At 43.5% G+C, this 15,277-nt stretch overlaps 1 protein-coding gene across 1 annotated transcript in view; it reads right to left on the bottom strand.

Annotated features, from left to right (window-relative positions):
* Positions 1-15,277, bottom strand: part of LOC147439242 (transcription/mRNA export factor) — a 32,308-nt gene that overhangs the window by 4,407 nt on the left and 12,624 nt on the right. The window contains exon 3 of the mRNA XM_086485111.1: positions 4,713-4,807. Within this exon, the coding sequence (XP_086341237.1) occupies positions 4,713-4,807 (95 nt within the window). The remainder of the gene's footprint in view (positions 1-4,712; positions 4,808-15,277) is intronic.

The raw sequence follows: 15,277 nt of genomic DNA, 5'->3' as shown, positions 1-15,277 counted from the left end.
AGAGCATTTTTGTGAGACTACTTTGAGAACATAGAGGGTGAACTTAATTAGCGATAGCAACATAACCATTATACTTAATTAACTTGGCATAAACAATACTTTTGCGAGAGAGAGAGAGAGAGAGAGAGAGAGAGAGAGAGAGAGAACTTGACAACAGTTGAGAACCGGATTTATGTGGAGCCGATCCCCCCTCCGATAGGCTTTTGTATTATAGATTCTCCCATAAAGAGAGACTTGGTATAATACATATATATACCTAGATGAATCCAGGATAAGCCCAGATTCACCCTTGAAGGAAAGTGCAAGGTATAGCCCCATGGTAGTCACCCACAAGACAATATAACCATCAGCTCCATCATGCATAGTATTGACTAAATACCACGACATCCCCACTAACGTCGTCAGTGCCCAATAGTGGGTGTAGAACTAGGTACTAACATATGCTCCCCAACACAACACACACCACACGCACACACACATGAGCATACATCAACACAAAGTTCAGCATGCTGAGTTTCTGTCATGACTCCGGGGCAGACTCAACCATAATGAAGCCTAGCACTAAAAGAAGCATTAAATCGGAAAAATTAGCACCAAAATGAGGTACTTGATAGGGCATACGCACCACAAAAGATAGAAAGAATTAGCACAATATCAATTGGTCGTAACTCGGACGAAAACTTCACAATGTGAAGTCTGCATGTCCGCAATACGACTAAAGAATATACCTAGATGAATCCAGGATAAGCCCAGATTCACCCTTGAAGGAAAGTGCAAGGTATAGCCCCATGGTAGTCACCCACAAGACAATATAACCATCAGCTCCATCATGCATAGTATTGACTAAATACCACGACATCCCCACTAACATCGTCAGTGCCCAATAGTGGGTGTAGAACTAGGTACTAACATATGCTCCCCAACACAACACACACCACACGCACACACACATGAGCATACATCAACACAAAGTTCAGCATGCTGAGTTTCTGTCATGACTCCGGGGCAGACTCAACCATAATGAAGCCTAGCACTAAAAGAAGCATCAAATCGGAAAAATTAGCACAAAAATGAGGTAGTTGATAGGGCATACACACCACAAAAGATAGAAAGAATTAGCACAATATCAACTGGTCGTAACTCGGACGAAAACTTCACAATGTGAAGTTTGCATGTCCGCAATACGACTAAAGAATATACCTAGATGAATCCACGATAAGCCCAGATTCACCCTTGAAGGAAAGTGCAAGGTATAGCCCCATGGTAGTCACCCACAAGACAATATAACCATCAGCTCCATCATGCATAGTATTGACTAAATACCACGACATCCCCACTAACGTTGCCAATAGTGGGTGTAGAACAATCTTTGTGTTCCTTGTGATCTTGGTGATGCTATGAAGATGGAAAGCTTCATGCATCACGAGCATAACATAAACTTAAAGCCTTAACCATCCCCGGTCTCAGTCCCAAGGCCTGAAACACCTTCGAAGGTGGAGAGAGCTAGCGGGGAAGGAGGGTAGGGAAGAGGAAGAAGAATCGTTCATAGGAGAAAGAAATAGTTCCTCACTTATCATTACTCTTCTTGCTTAGCATAGCATAATAGCATAGTTATGAAGACTGAGAAGATGGCAAGCTTAAGCATTGAAGCATAGCTCTTAGTTGGATTTGCATTTCATAGCCAAGAGTGTTGGTGTAGGCTCTTAACTTCTCAACAAGCTTCGAAAAGGAGATGGAGTTCTTGCACTTTCATCAAGTGAGAATGTGTGAAAAATGAGTGTGTGAGAGAATGTATACCCCCAAGCACACCCCTTGCTTGCTTTGTCGGTCCCTCCTTGTAGCTCAAGCTTGAAGCTCATTGGACCCCTCTAAGCCTAGCCAATCACATGCATAATGTATGGCTAGCATTAGGACAAGTGTCCTCCTTACCTCTTTGAGAGAGAGAACTTGAAAATATCTAGATATTTATTGAATTGAACTAGAATCTCATTGGACCCCTCTTTAGCCAAGCCAATAGGATTTAAGCACACCATGAGGCTAAACATAGGGAGAGCCTGACATGTGTCCATGTGCCCCTTGAGAAAGGGGGTGCCCTGTGGGTGAGGGGGAGGTTAAGTCAAAGATTTCCCTAACTTTGGGGCTTTCCCCTCCTTTGTAGGGTCTCTTTTTGACATCTGTTACAAATTGATGAAGGGAAAACTTGAATTTACATTTGAACCTGAATACGTTCCTTAAAAAAGTCCTCGATAACAACAGTCTAATTCCAAGGATTCTCGCAGCACGTTAACTCAACCTGCACGACCTCGACTTACTACCCGCCAACAAGAAACTTTGCAACAAGAAGGGGATAAAACTTTCCTATCATTGTCCACATCCAGGGTATAAAACTCTTGAGCGACCTCCCGCCAAGAAGGCAAAACCCACAGAGGAACTTGTTCCGGATATCTATGCAATTACTACACCCGATAAGAATTATGAAGAGCTTATGGAAACATCCATGGCAACAAGGCACTCATCTTCTATGATCTTGGAGCCAATGAAAACTTCAAACATCCAGATTTTTGAAAACCATGAATTTTGATTATGACTAATTTGTTGGAGGCATTGAAGCAGAGCTAGCTACAAGAGATACCAATACAATTGTTCCTCTCATTGGTGCTCTTCATATCACCATTCAAGGATACCATGGCAAATTGACTTCCACATTATGCAGTTAGGACACCGTTGCGTACGTTTGGAAATGCCATGGAATCATCAGAATGATACTACCATTCATAACTGCAATCATACCATTACTTTGAACCAGGATGGTAAATAAGTAGTCCTCTGAGTCAGCACCAAAACAAGGCCAAACAATACCCAAACAGTATTCTGAAAACAAAAAGATTTAAGTGTCTTAACTACAAAAGCGGTAGCAAAATCATTTTGGGTTTGTGAAATTTGTTTGATACTGGTTTGAATGCTCTTTCAATATTGTTTGATGAACCTCTAAACGGCGCAAGCTACGGTCTCGGGATCGTTTAGTTGCATATGGAATCCTCTAAACGATGCAAGCTGTAGTCTCAGAATTGTTTAAAATTTAACTCTGTTCAGGCAGATTGTGCTTTGAGCGCCATCCAAATGGGTCAAGTTTATGTTTTATGTCTTGTGACTGCATCTCTGAAAGCATTTGTGAAGCATCTAATCTAGTGCTAGGTATGTGTTCTTAGTGTATCAAGACATCTATAAAGGATCAGTACGATAGATTAACATCACTATGCTAGATATCGACAAATCCGACAAGATGAGATAGGTGGGTGGAAATCTGATTGTGGAACTGGATTTTGTGTGATGCATGCTAGAAAGTACTACCTTGTGTTGATGCTCATTGGCATGTGAAGACAGTGCATGCTCAAGAATCAGATTGCTCCTCTGAGAGTGCTCCTCCCCACGCCAGGCTTTTGGGGCCATTGCATCTGAGAGTAAAACTCTGCCACTCTGTGTCTACTGTGTGGAATCTCTCTCTAGATTTCAGTTGTGTTAATTGTTAAGTGTCTGTTCTAGTTTTGTGTGTTATTTGGCACGTGATGCCCGGGTCTGTAACACTAGCTGTCGATGGAGGCTCGCACAAGCAATGACAACAGAGGCTTACCCCACCCGCTGCTGTTTCTCTACAAGAGCAACGTCCAAATGCACAAAATGCACTACATAGTATATGGCAGACCAACTAAGCCATCTCATCAAAACATAAGCAACAGGCTGGCGGTGCAGAGAGTGATAAACAAGGGCTACAACAACAGGACGTGGAACAACAATCGATGGCAGCCAGGGGTAATTACTCTCCAAGAAAAATCCGCCTCTCATGGCAGGTAATTTTGTCAACGTTGATTGTTTATCTCAATTGCTTATTTCAATTCCTAATCTTTCAAGCTCTCTTTGGTTCAAGCCTCCTACCTGCCAAAGCTACAGCCGGTTACAAAGCACCCATCAAATCCTTGCTAAGCCTCGTTACTATAAACCTTAACTCCATTTACCCGTGCCTTGCCCACCTTCACATAGAAAAGCTTATAAAAATATGCTTCCTGGTAGTTCTACTCGAGATGAGTTGCCCCTATCAAAGTTCATGGCTCAATATGAGCAACACTTTCCACTTTTAGAAGATACACTTGAAGAAATGTTCTTATTGAGAAGATTAACTAGACTCAACAAAAACAAGTAATAGTCTGGTCCATTATACTGTATTTCGCACTGCACTTCTCCGTAGTCTTCTCTCATGGTATATATCTTTGTACTTTACCTTGAGCTATGTGTGCCTGAATCAAGCATTGATGGTGTTATCAAGTGCAAAGGTCTTAAAGGACACAGGTAGGGACAGGCAAGAGGTGAAAATAACATTTTTTTAACGAAAGGTTCTAAAAAGTACCTATAAGGCTGACTCTAATGACATGTGCAGAAGTACCTAAGGACATGTGTAGAACTACCATACGATCGTCGATAGAGATCATGCCATACAATACAATCTCAGGAATGTGTCATTGCCCCATCCCCTTATCACAAGTTTGGATTTTATCTTGTTCAACTTTGGCCTTGTCTGACTCTCTTTCAAACACTTCCTGACATTGAATTAGCTAATAATGTCTGAAAAACACTGCCAACTGCCATGTTCCTCAAAATCTTTGTCTGATCTTGTCAAGAGGGACGACTTAAAAAATAAATGTCACATATATAAGCACCTGCAATGGCCCTTCATCTCGTCCTTCCATCCACACTCAAAAAGCCTCTCCCTCAACAACTCCTTCAGCTTTTCCTTCTCTCCACTTTCAACGAGCTGGAGGACAAAGGCCCAAAAAAATCAACCAAGGCATAATCCCAACCAAAATAGACAAAAGACAACTAGTCAAATGCAGTAAAACACTTGTGCCATGATATGGATAATTTCAAGACCGAATTTTCAATGCATGTATGCATGGCAACAAATAGGGTTGACACGTCCGAGCATCCAGTGCTAGTACAGTTTGGTGTTAAACATGGAATGCACTAAAACAAAGCCAGTGCAACATGTACAATTGAAAAGGAATATCACTAAGTGCCTTCTTAGGTCTAAACGAAACTTGACACCTATGAACATTGAAACTACTCTTCAAATTGAAACATAAAGGAGTTAAGAAATTCTTTAGAATCGTTTGCAGCATAGGAAAAGAGCACTAGAGGTCCACTAACTAATTCCATCAAAATTGGATGCCATCATATTAATCATGCAAAAACTTTAAAATTCTTTTCGAATGATCATTTATGACATTTTAGCATTGTGTAGTAGTGAGTAGTAAACTGGTTACAGCCAATAGCTAGTAACTAAGTTGGAATCTCCAAATGATGAGTTTGGTAAATAGACGCTTCCATGTCTCTATTTATATCAAAAATGTCCTATGATGTACGCTTTTTTATAATGGTACGTATTCTTGTCAAAGTCGACGATGCGGAAGCATAGAAACCGGGGGGGGGGGGGGGGGGGGGGGAGAGAGAGAGAGAGAGAGAGAGAGAGAGAGAGTCTCCTGAACCAATCAACCTTGGCAATGAATAACTGAATATGTATACAATGGGGGCAAGGGGGTCACATATGTACCCACACGAGTAAATTGCCCTACACAGACTTTCACAAATAAGTAAAATAAATACCAGGATCACATTAAACAGTTCACTTGAGATGCCAAAACTCTTAACACCCTCTATGCAGCTCATAATGGACATATAAATAGTGAGACCAAGTCGATGAAGAAGCTACCATGGACACCCCACGAACAGCTCCTTACTGGATACACCTCAGTTTGGCTACCCTCAACTTTGTACCTTAGAAGAATGCCATCTTGAGCATCAGTTTCCGTTTAGAAATTTTAAATTGTAGACCATACTACGTCCAAGAATCCCCATTTGTGAACTGTGATCACATCACGTCCAAAATACTCCAAGATAATGAATTGTGGAACACATCCTCTGTCCATGATTCGACCAACAACAATGGATTGGTGCACTCATCCACATAGTGTTTTAGATACGTCTAATTGGTTCCCTGCCCTGCCAGATGCATTTGCCATGAACTCCCACCCACATGTTCAAACACTGATAGCTTGAACTTTAACACAAGGGTCCAAATTGATTATACGGAGCACTATTTGCCCGTCTCTGTCACTCAGAAGCCTCTCTCTGGCTGAAGTTGGTGGCAATGTTGGTCTCCACGTGACTAGAAGGCGGAAGTCCTTGCCAGTGTAGACTCCACTACACCAGCAGCCTCTTCGTTGTCCTTCCCTCAATCATTATCACTACTTTCCTTGTGAAGCTTGCTTTTGCCTTTGTCCTTGTAGAACCTGTCTTTGCTTTTGGATTTGCAATCTTTAGACAAATGATCACGCTTTCCCGCTTTCCACAAGTGTAACTGTCACAAGACAGGCACCATGTGCCAATAGAAAAGAACAGACTGAACACACTTTTAGCACTTCAATAACAACTGAGTTGAAAGAGAGAGACGACACTCGACATGGAGTGGCGGAATTCCACCCCAGACAGTATTGGTCCCAAACCTCGGCGCCCCTTTCAGTCTTTCTTTATATTGCATCATCAAAGTACAAGCCGGTACTCCATCCTTTGCACCTTCATCCACAAGCATGCCAAAGAATGAGCCCATGGCCTCATATCTAAAGGCCCTAGGCCCAAAAGCAATTTACACGAAAAGCCTGGTCCAAAAGCGATGCCCAAAAGCTGCCAGCGTAAATCGCAGAAATTCGTACAGCTACCACGTCAACAATTAGCGCAAAACGCGGAAATCCATACAGTCTACCATGTCATCAGTCAGTGGAAAATCCAGAGCGTCCATACGTGTCACAAAGTGATGACGTGGCGGACAACAGAAACCCTAATTTCTGCCAAAAACCCTAATTTCCGGAAATCGCGGAGGCAGATTATTATTTATTAAAAAAAAAAAAAGGAAAATGATGAGCGACACAAATTTCGCTTTTTTCTCTACTTAAATGAGAAAGAGAGAGAGAATGCTTTTGCTTTCATGTTTTGACTCTTTGTGAGAGAGAGAGAGAGAGCAATTGCTTTTGATTTGAAGCTTTTGGGGCTCTGCTTTTGGGCATCCCTTGTAACCTTTAAATTAGTGGTGAGGGCCTCACTTCTCAGGGCATCTGGACGCAGAGTCTGAGAGTGAAACCCTAACCGCTCTCTTGTACTTTGATGATTGATTAATATAAAAAGAAATACCGAAAGGGGCGCCAGTCTTTGGGGCCAATATCTCTAGGCACGGAACTCCACCGGGCCAGTGCAAATCTATTGTGATCTGTGAATTGTTTTGAAGTGGTTATTTGGTGTTGTCGCGGTTGATTCTTGACTTGGAGTGTCCAAGTCTGTTACAGTGGTATCAAAGCACGGCCGATTTCTCTTCTACGGGAAATCCGATCCCCGAATTTTTTTTCCGCGGCACCTATGGCTTCAGGCAATGATCAGTCAACTCCCTCTGCATCTGGAGATGCGGGCTGGGATCACAACGAAGATTCAGGCAGAGAGTATGGCCCGCCTTGGCCTACTTAGGCGGAGCGGCGAGAGATAGAGCGTCGCCAGTTGATTGGCGATGCAACAAAGATGATGCTCAATTTTGCCAAGGATCCGAAGATGGCAAAATATATGAACCAGACCTCTTTGGAAGAGGTACAGATGGAGTGGCAGAGAACCACAACACCACTCCCGAAACCCGCTCTCAAGAAACCTTCTGCCTCCAAGAAATATACGGAGAAGGAACTGGAGAACGTGGTTGATGCACGGATTGCTCAGCTTTTCGACGTGCAAAAGAAAGACAAAAAGCACGGCAAAAAGCAGAAGAAAGGCACTGACTTCCCAGGATATTTGGGTCGTCGGTCGACATTTGACAAGGCAAAGAAATTGAAGAAGCGCGTCAAGACCTTCTTCTTCTTCTGACAGTTCTTCTAGCTCCTCGGATTCGAGCGAAGAAGACAGAAAAGGTAAAAAGCGAAGAAAGAAGCAACGCTTTGGAAAGGGCAAGAGAAAGGCACAGAAGGCTAAATCTCGCCCAGAGACTGACAGTTCTACTGAGGACTCTTCTACAGACAGCTCAAATTCCGATGACGGAAAGTTTTATGCGAACAAGAAGAATTTTTACAAAGCCAACCAGTATGACTTTCTCGAAGATAAAAGCAAGAAAGTCCGAGAGTTTAAGGAAGGTGGCCACTCGATCAAGTTTGATACTTTTCAGGATACTCGGATGCTTCGAAGGCTTTGTCTTTTATACAGCAGTTTGACATCGCTTTCGCGGGAGGACGCTATTCAGAGCACTCCAAGATTCGGAGAGCTGCCTCTTACTTTAAGAGGAATGCTCGTACTTGGTGGTCCACGCTTCTATTAAGCAAGACTGTGCCAGTTACATGGCTGAAATTCAAGAGGCTTTTTATTTCTTCTTGGTTGACTCAAGAATATGAACGAGATGTACGAGCTGCTTGGAACCATCTCCGGATGACCAAGAGCGATACAGTGAATTCTTATGGTGAAAGATTCTGGAGCTCTTTTCTACCCGCCTCTTCATTCAAGAAGATCTCGTTCAGAGAACAGATTGAGCGGTTTACCTTGGGTCTACCTACAAAGATGCGAAATCACTGCTTGGAACAGAAGTCAGCTTCTATTCAGGAGTTGATGAGTCATGCGAAGCGGGGCTTTGCCATTCACTCTGGCAGTCTGACCTACCCCACAGATGAGGCCATGACACAACGAGCCGAACAGACTTCTGGGAATGAAAGTAGAATGAAAAAGATCAACCCAGAGAAAAAAAAGGATACACGACCCAAGCTTACTCCTGAGGAGAGAGCTCGCTTCATCAGAGAGGGGGAGTGTTTTGGATGCGGGGAACATGGACATATCTCCGCGAAGTGCCCTGATAAGGCACAAAAAGAACAGAATGATAAAGACGACAACAGGTCTGAGAGTTCGAGAGCAGCTGAGGAATGTGGCAGAAAAGGCAGATAAAAAAGCAGAACTAGTACCACATGGCATGGGACTTGCACCGAATCAAATGAATGAAAGTACAAACTTTGCCGTTTTTTTTGGGGCAAAGTGAAGGATCAGGAAGCTCTTTTGAAGGAGCCAAGGCCAACTTCTTTTCACTTGGAATTGGCGGCTCGATTTGGAACTACGCCCAACAGACTGACGCCACAGGCAGAGGTAGTTCGACTGGCACCCGGATGGGATGTTGCCATTACACCGAGCATTGGCAAACTTCGTTTGCAATGACAGGGGTGTTCAGGGCACGCGAGTGACGTTCTACTCGGGATCCCTTGGTACCACAAGAACTACGCCGTGGTTGACTACCGGGCCGAGAAAGCGACTTTGATAAATGAAGGGCTTAGAGATTGTACTTGATGAACTTCAGTTTTCTTACTCATTCTTTTGGGAGAACTGAACGATGGATAAAGGTTGAATATGTTTTGACCTGAAGAAAAGAACGCCAAGATTTTTTTTCTCCACGCTCATGCCGATTGCTTTTGAGAGGGCCTGAAGATCATACCATTGATCTGATATCTGGAAGCACGCCACCGAATCGGCCACCTTATGGTGTGAGCCGAGTACAGAATGAAAAGATTATGAACTCAGTGAAAGACCTCTTGGAAAAGGGTCTTGTCCAGCCTAGTACTTCACCGTATTGCTCTCCAGTGTTGTTGGTTTTGAAGAAAGACGGATCTTGGAGAATGTGCATCGATTATAGCACTCTCAACGAAATCACCATCAAGAACAGATTTCCGATTCCTAGGATCGATGATATACTCGACAGGTTACAGGGATCCTCGTGCTTTAGCAGGATTGACTTGAAGAGTGGATATCATCATATCAGGATAGCGCCAGGAGATGTCTACAAGACAGCTTTTCGGACGACTTTTGGGTTATTTGAGTTTTTGGTGATGCCTTTTGGCTTAACCAATGCTCCTGCGACATTTAACCGGATGATGGCTAGGATTTTTCGAGAGTACAGGCTATTTGTTGGCACTTTCTTTGACGACATCATTGTTTTCTCCAAGAATGAGGCAAAACACAGAGATCATCTGCTTCAAGTCTTTCAGGCATTACGAGATCACACATTAGTGATTAATGCTACGAAAAGTGAATTTTTCCTACCAGAGATACATTTTTTGGGACACATTGTGTCAACAGCAGGAGTGCAAATGAACCCGGCCAAGATAGAGACTATCCGTGATTGGCCCGATTTGAGGAATGTCCATGAAGTTAGAAGCTTCTTGGGACTGTGTTCGTACTACATGCGGTTCATACGAAAGTTTGCATAGGTTGCTTCCCATTTGCATACCTTGACACAGAAAGGAGTACCTTTTTCGTGGGGACCCACAGAGGTGACTGCCTTTCAGACATTGAAAGAGAAATTGACTACGGGACCTATTTTGACTTTGCCGGACTTGCAGAAGTCATTTGAAGTATATTGTGATGCTTGTGGTCGTAGTCTGGGTGCGGTCTTCATGCAAGAAGGCCATGTCATAGCTTACGAGAGCCGTTTGTTCTCTAGGCCGGAGATGACAGCACAGATCTATGGGAAAGAGCTTTTGGTGGTTATCCATGCTCTTACTCAGTGGCGGCATTACCTACTCGGAGCGGATTTTACTGTCTTTACAGACCATCAGAGTTGGCGCTACTTCTTGTCATAGAAGCAGCTTTCGGAAAAGCAGATGCGGTGGACGAACATCTTGTCATAGTTCCACTTCCAGATTTTCCATGTGCAGGGACAGAAGAATGTGGTGGCAGATGCTTTGTCTCGGAAACCGTTGGTTCTGGCTATTTCCGCGATACATCATAGGAGCTTCGAGGATATGGTCGATCAGTATGCCATAGATACAGATTTTGCAGATATTTTCACACGGATACGGGATGGGGAGACAGTAGCGGGATACTCCCTTCGGGAAGGCTACTTGATGAAAAAGATTGTTGTGCGCCGTTGAGGGAAAAGGTTATGACTGAATGCCACTGTCCACCTTTTACGGGTCACCGCGGCATTGCTACCACCATGAAAGGGGTAGAGAAATACTTCTTTGGGCCGAGACTCAAAAAGGATGTGGAAGAGTTTGTGTGCAGTTGCTCAGTATGCCAGAAGGTCAAGTTTGACACGCATAAGGCACAGGGACTGTTACAGCCTTTACCCATACCCACCCACCCCTGGGAAAGTATTGCAATGGATTTCATTTTTGATCTCCCAAGAACACAGAATGATCACGATGATTTTCCGATTACATGGCACGTCTGAGACGATTGTCTTCGACAGAGACCCCAGATTTATGAGTTTGTTTTGGAAGGCAATTTGGGAGAACATTGGCACGCGGTTACAGTTCTCGTCATCGTTCCACTTGCAGACTGACGGGCAATCTGAGATTGCCAATTCAATGATTTTAGATTTATTGAAGTCTTGTATCTCGCATCAGAAGACTCAATGAGAAAAGAACTTACCTTTGGTGGAATTTGCCTACAATAACACGATACACTCTTCGACGGGGAAGATGCCATGTGAGATTGTTGAAACTGCTGCGAAGGTTCCATCCTTCCTGAGCACGAAAGATTAGAAATTTGAAGCGGATGAATATTCGCGAGATTTGGATACGGCTTTTGCCAAGGTTCGCGAGGCTTTGCAGGAGTCTCAAGAATGACAGAAAAAGGCAGCGGATCGCCATCGTCGCGACTTGAAACTGAAGGAGGATGATTGGGTGCTCTTACTTTTGAGAAGGCACGTCTAAGAAAGAAAAAGGGAAAGGAGAGGCTTTTTCCAAAGCTTAGTATATGATACTACGGACCTTTCCAGATTACTGACAAGATAAATGATGTCTCCTTCCGATTGAAACTGCCAGATACTTGGAGGATTCACAATGCATTGCATGTGAGTCTCTTGAAACCTGTTAAGGGTGATGTGCTTGATGATGGGGAGCCTGATGAGCAACCCAAAGTGGAAGAAAACGAGGAGATCCTTGTTCCTGAACAGATTTTGGCACATAATGATACGAAGAAAGGTAAAGTCCGAAGGCGGTTCTTGGTTAAGTTCAAGAACTTTCCTGCATTTGATGCGAAGTGGATGGAGGAGGAGGACCTAGCAGATACTCCTCGGATTGTGAAACTTTACCTCGATCTTTTGGTTTAGCATAGTCTACTCCAAACGGAACCCAGAAACTCAGCTTGGCCGAAGATTTGGTGCAGTGGGATGCACAAGAGGGGAGTTACTCCGCTCCTTTGTCAACAGATGCCTCGATTTTGATACTAAAGTCACTGATGTCTCTTTGAGCTTCAGGGATACTGAGAGCTGACAGTATTCTGCTGGATGACTTTATGAAATGGAATTCCTGATTATGATACTGATTTGTTCTTGAGTTCTTGTGAGTGCAGGAACTGATAGCCGAAATGACTGCAGCATTTTGGTCTGATTGATCTCGAATAGACATGGTTGCAATAGGGGTTAGTCAATCGGACATCGATGTGGTCCCGATTGGACCTAGATGTGATTGCTAGCTACATTGCCGATAAATCATGGTCTAAGATCCAAATGAATGTTGAATGTCTGGTGATGTCCTGTGATGTCTGGTGATGTCCTGTGATGTCGTGTGATGTGACTGTCGATTTTGTACATGTGCTAGATGTGCGTTCCTAGTACGTAGGTACTAACAGTCAGTGTCTACTAAGACGGTTTATGGCTTTTGTCGGTTTTGCAGGCGTAATCGCGGTCGATTACAATGCTTTCAAGAGGGGGGTATGTCACAAAGTGATGACGTGGCGGACAACAGAAACCCTAATTTTTGCCAAAAACCCTAAAATTCCTGCAAACCCTAATTTTTGCCAAAAACCCTAATTTTCGAAAATCGCGGAGGCGGATTATTATTTTTATAAAAAAAAATTATTTTTTTTTTTGGAAAATGATGAGCGACGAAAATTTCGCTTTTTCTCTACTTAAATGAGAAAGAGAGAGAATGCTTTTGCTTTCATGTTTTGACTCTCTGTGAGAGAGAGAGAGCAATTGCTTTTGATTTGAAGCTTTTGGGGCTCTACTTTTGGGCATCCCTTGTAACCTTTAAATTAGTGGTGAGGGCCTCACTTCTCAGGGCATCTGGACGCAGAGTCTGAGAGTGAAACCCTAACCGCTCTCTTGTACTTTGATGATTGATTAATATAAAAAGAAATACCGAAAGGGGCGCCAATCTTTGGGGCCAATATCTCTAGGCACGGAACTCCACCGGGCCAGTGCAAATCTATTGTGATCTGTGAATTGTTTTGAAGTGGTTATTTGGTGTTGTCGCGGTTGATTCTTGACTTGGAGTGTCCAAGTCTGTTACAATACGACTAGCACGTCATCAGCTACTGCGCAAGCCTGTGTGTGTGTGTGTGTGTGTGTGTGTGTGTGTGTGTGTGTGTGTGTGTGTGTGTGTGTGGGTCTTGCTTTATTTTAATTCCTTTATGTCTCTTGGGCCCCATCGAACTGGGTCCCACAATTCCTTTATGTCTCTTGGGCCCCATCGAACTGGGTCCCACCATAAGTTGGTAGGACTTCTTCTGCTATTGCTTGCTCTTCTTAGGGTTTAGGTCCCTCGACCGTGATATGAAGGTTGGCTCTGTTCTTCACTGACTTGACACGTCAGCAGTTTGTGACATCCCCCCTTCTTGAAAGAGAGTAATCGTCCGCGATTACAATATATCTATAAAACAACTCAAGTTAGCTTTATAAAAATTTTGAGGGTCATTCCGAGGGACAATCAGTTTGCTTTTTTTTTGTTAAGGAGTTGGCTTCTCCTTTCGGCTCTTTTGATCAAGGAGTTGGCTTCTCCTTTTGGCTCTTTTGATCAAGGAGCTGGCTTCTCCTTTCGTCCAGATCGGAACTCTTGATATGCTGGCGTAGTAAAATTAGCCATCACACCCAGACCGCACTGATCTTCCACGGGTGTCTTGATGCACTAAAATTACATACCCAGGCAATCTCATCCAGTTAGAAATATTCAATAGTTGGCACATCACAATGCAAAACAAATGCTCACATATGCATGTTACAAACACACCAAACAGAGCCGTTGAGCACTCCCCCGAGACAAACGATCTGCGCTATGAAGCTACTCAACGACTACCTCCTCACTCCCCCCGCAAATAACCTAAAAAGGTCCGGGCCATGAGCTCAGAAGACTGTACAACCAAACGCTCCCCAGACCGCAGTCCGCCTCGCTTGGAGGTTCAAGCATACAACCAAACGCTCCCCAAGCATCTGCCTGCATCGTTCAGAGGTTTTATAGCATACAACGAAACGCTCCCCAGACATCGGCTTGCGTTGTTCCGAGGTTTTCAAACATACAATGAAACGCTTCACAGGCATCGGCCTGTGTCGTTCCGAGGTTCAAACAATACCAAAATTGTATTTCTCACTTCTCCACCCGGGAGTAAAATCACCAATCATTGAAACCAGTATTAAAACTAGAGTCAAAAAATTCAAATCGGCACCAAGACAGGTTCACAACAGATACCATCCATTTCAAATAGGATCACCAAACAAGTTCTCAAACATATTCTCAAACAAAATTCAAACTTAAAAAGCAATCTCGACAATAGCCGAGCTCGAAAAGTCGACTAACTTTCCATCCTGAAACTTGCACCAAAAAATAGGGTTAGATGTCACGATTGTGACTATGTTGCTGTAACAAATTGCTGACGTGTCGAAACCCTAATTTTGTTGAAACCCTAACCCTAAAATCAAAAACCCTAATTCTGTTGAAACCCTAACCCTAAAATAAAAAACCCTAATTCTATCCAAAACCCTAATTCTGCTGAAACCCTAATTTTCCCCTAAACCCTAACCCTAACCCTGACTCTGATTTGCTGACGTGATGGGCTGACACGTGGGCTGCTGTATGAACACCAACGCAATTTACGAAAAGGTGGCAGCTTTTGGCATTGCTTTTTGGACCAGGAGCTTTTGAGTTTTGAAAGCTTTTCACTATAATCGCTTTTTAGGCCAAGGGTCTTTAAATATGAGGTTAGGGCTCATTCTCTGGCATGCTTCTTGGAGAAGGTGCAGAGTCTGGAGTACCGGCTTGTACTGTGTTGATGCAATATAAAGAAATACCGAAAGGGGCGCCAAGGTTTGGGGCCAATACTCTCTGGGGTGGAATTCCGCCACTCCGTGTCGCGTGTCATCTCTCTCTATTTCAGTTCAGTTGTTATTTGAAGTGCTTAAAGTTGTTCAGCCTGTTCTTTTCTATTGGCACGTGGTGCCCGTCTTGTG

Source organism: Adiantum capillus-veneris, chromosome 16 (genome assembly GCF_014529385.1).
Source record: "Adiantum capillus-veneris isolate H3 chromosome 16, ASM1452938v2, whole genome shotgun sequence".
NCBI lineage: Eukaryota > Viridiplantae > Streptophyta > Polypodiopsida > Polypodiales > Pteridaceae > Adiantum > Adiantum capillus-veneris.
This window is presented reverse-complemented; position numbering and strand designations above follow the sequence as displayed.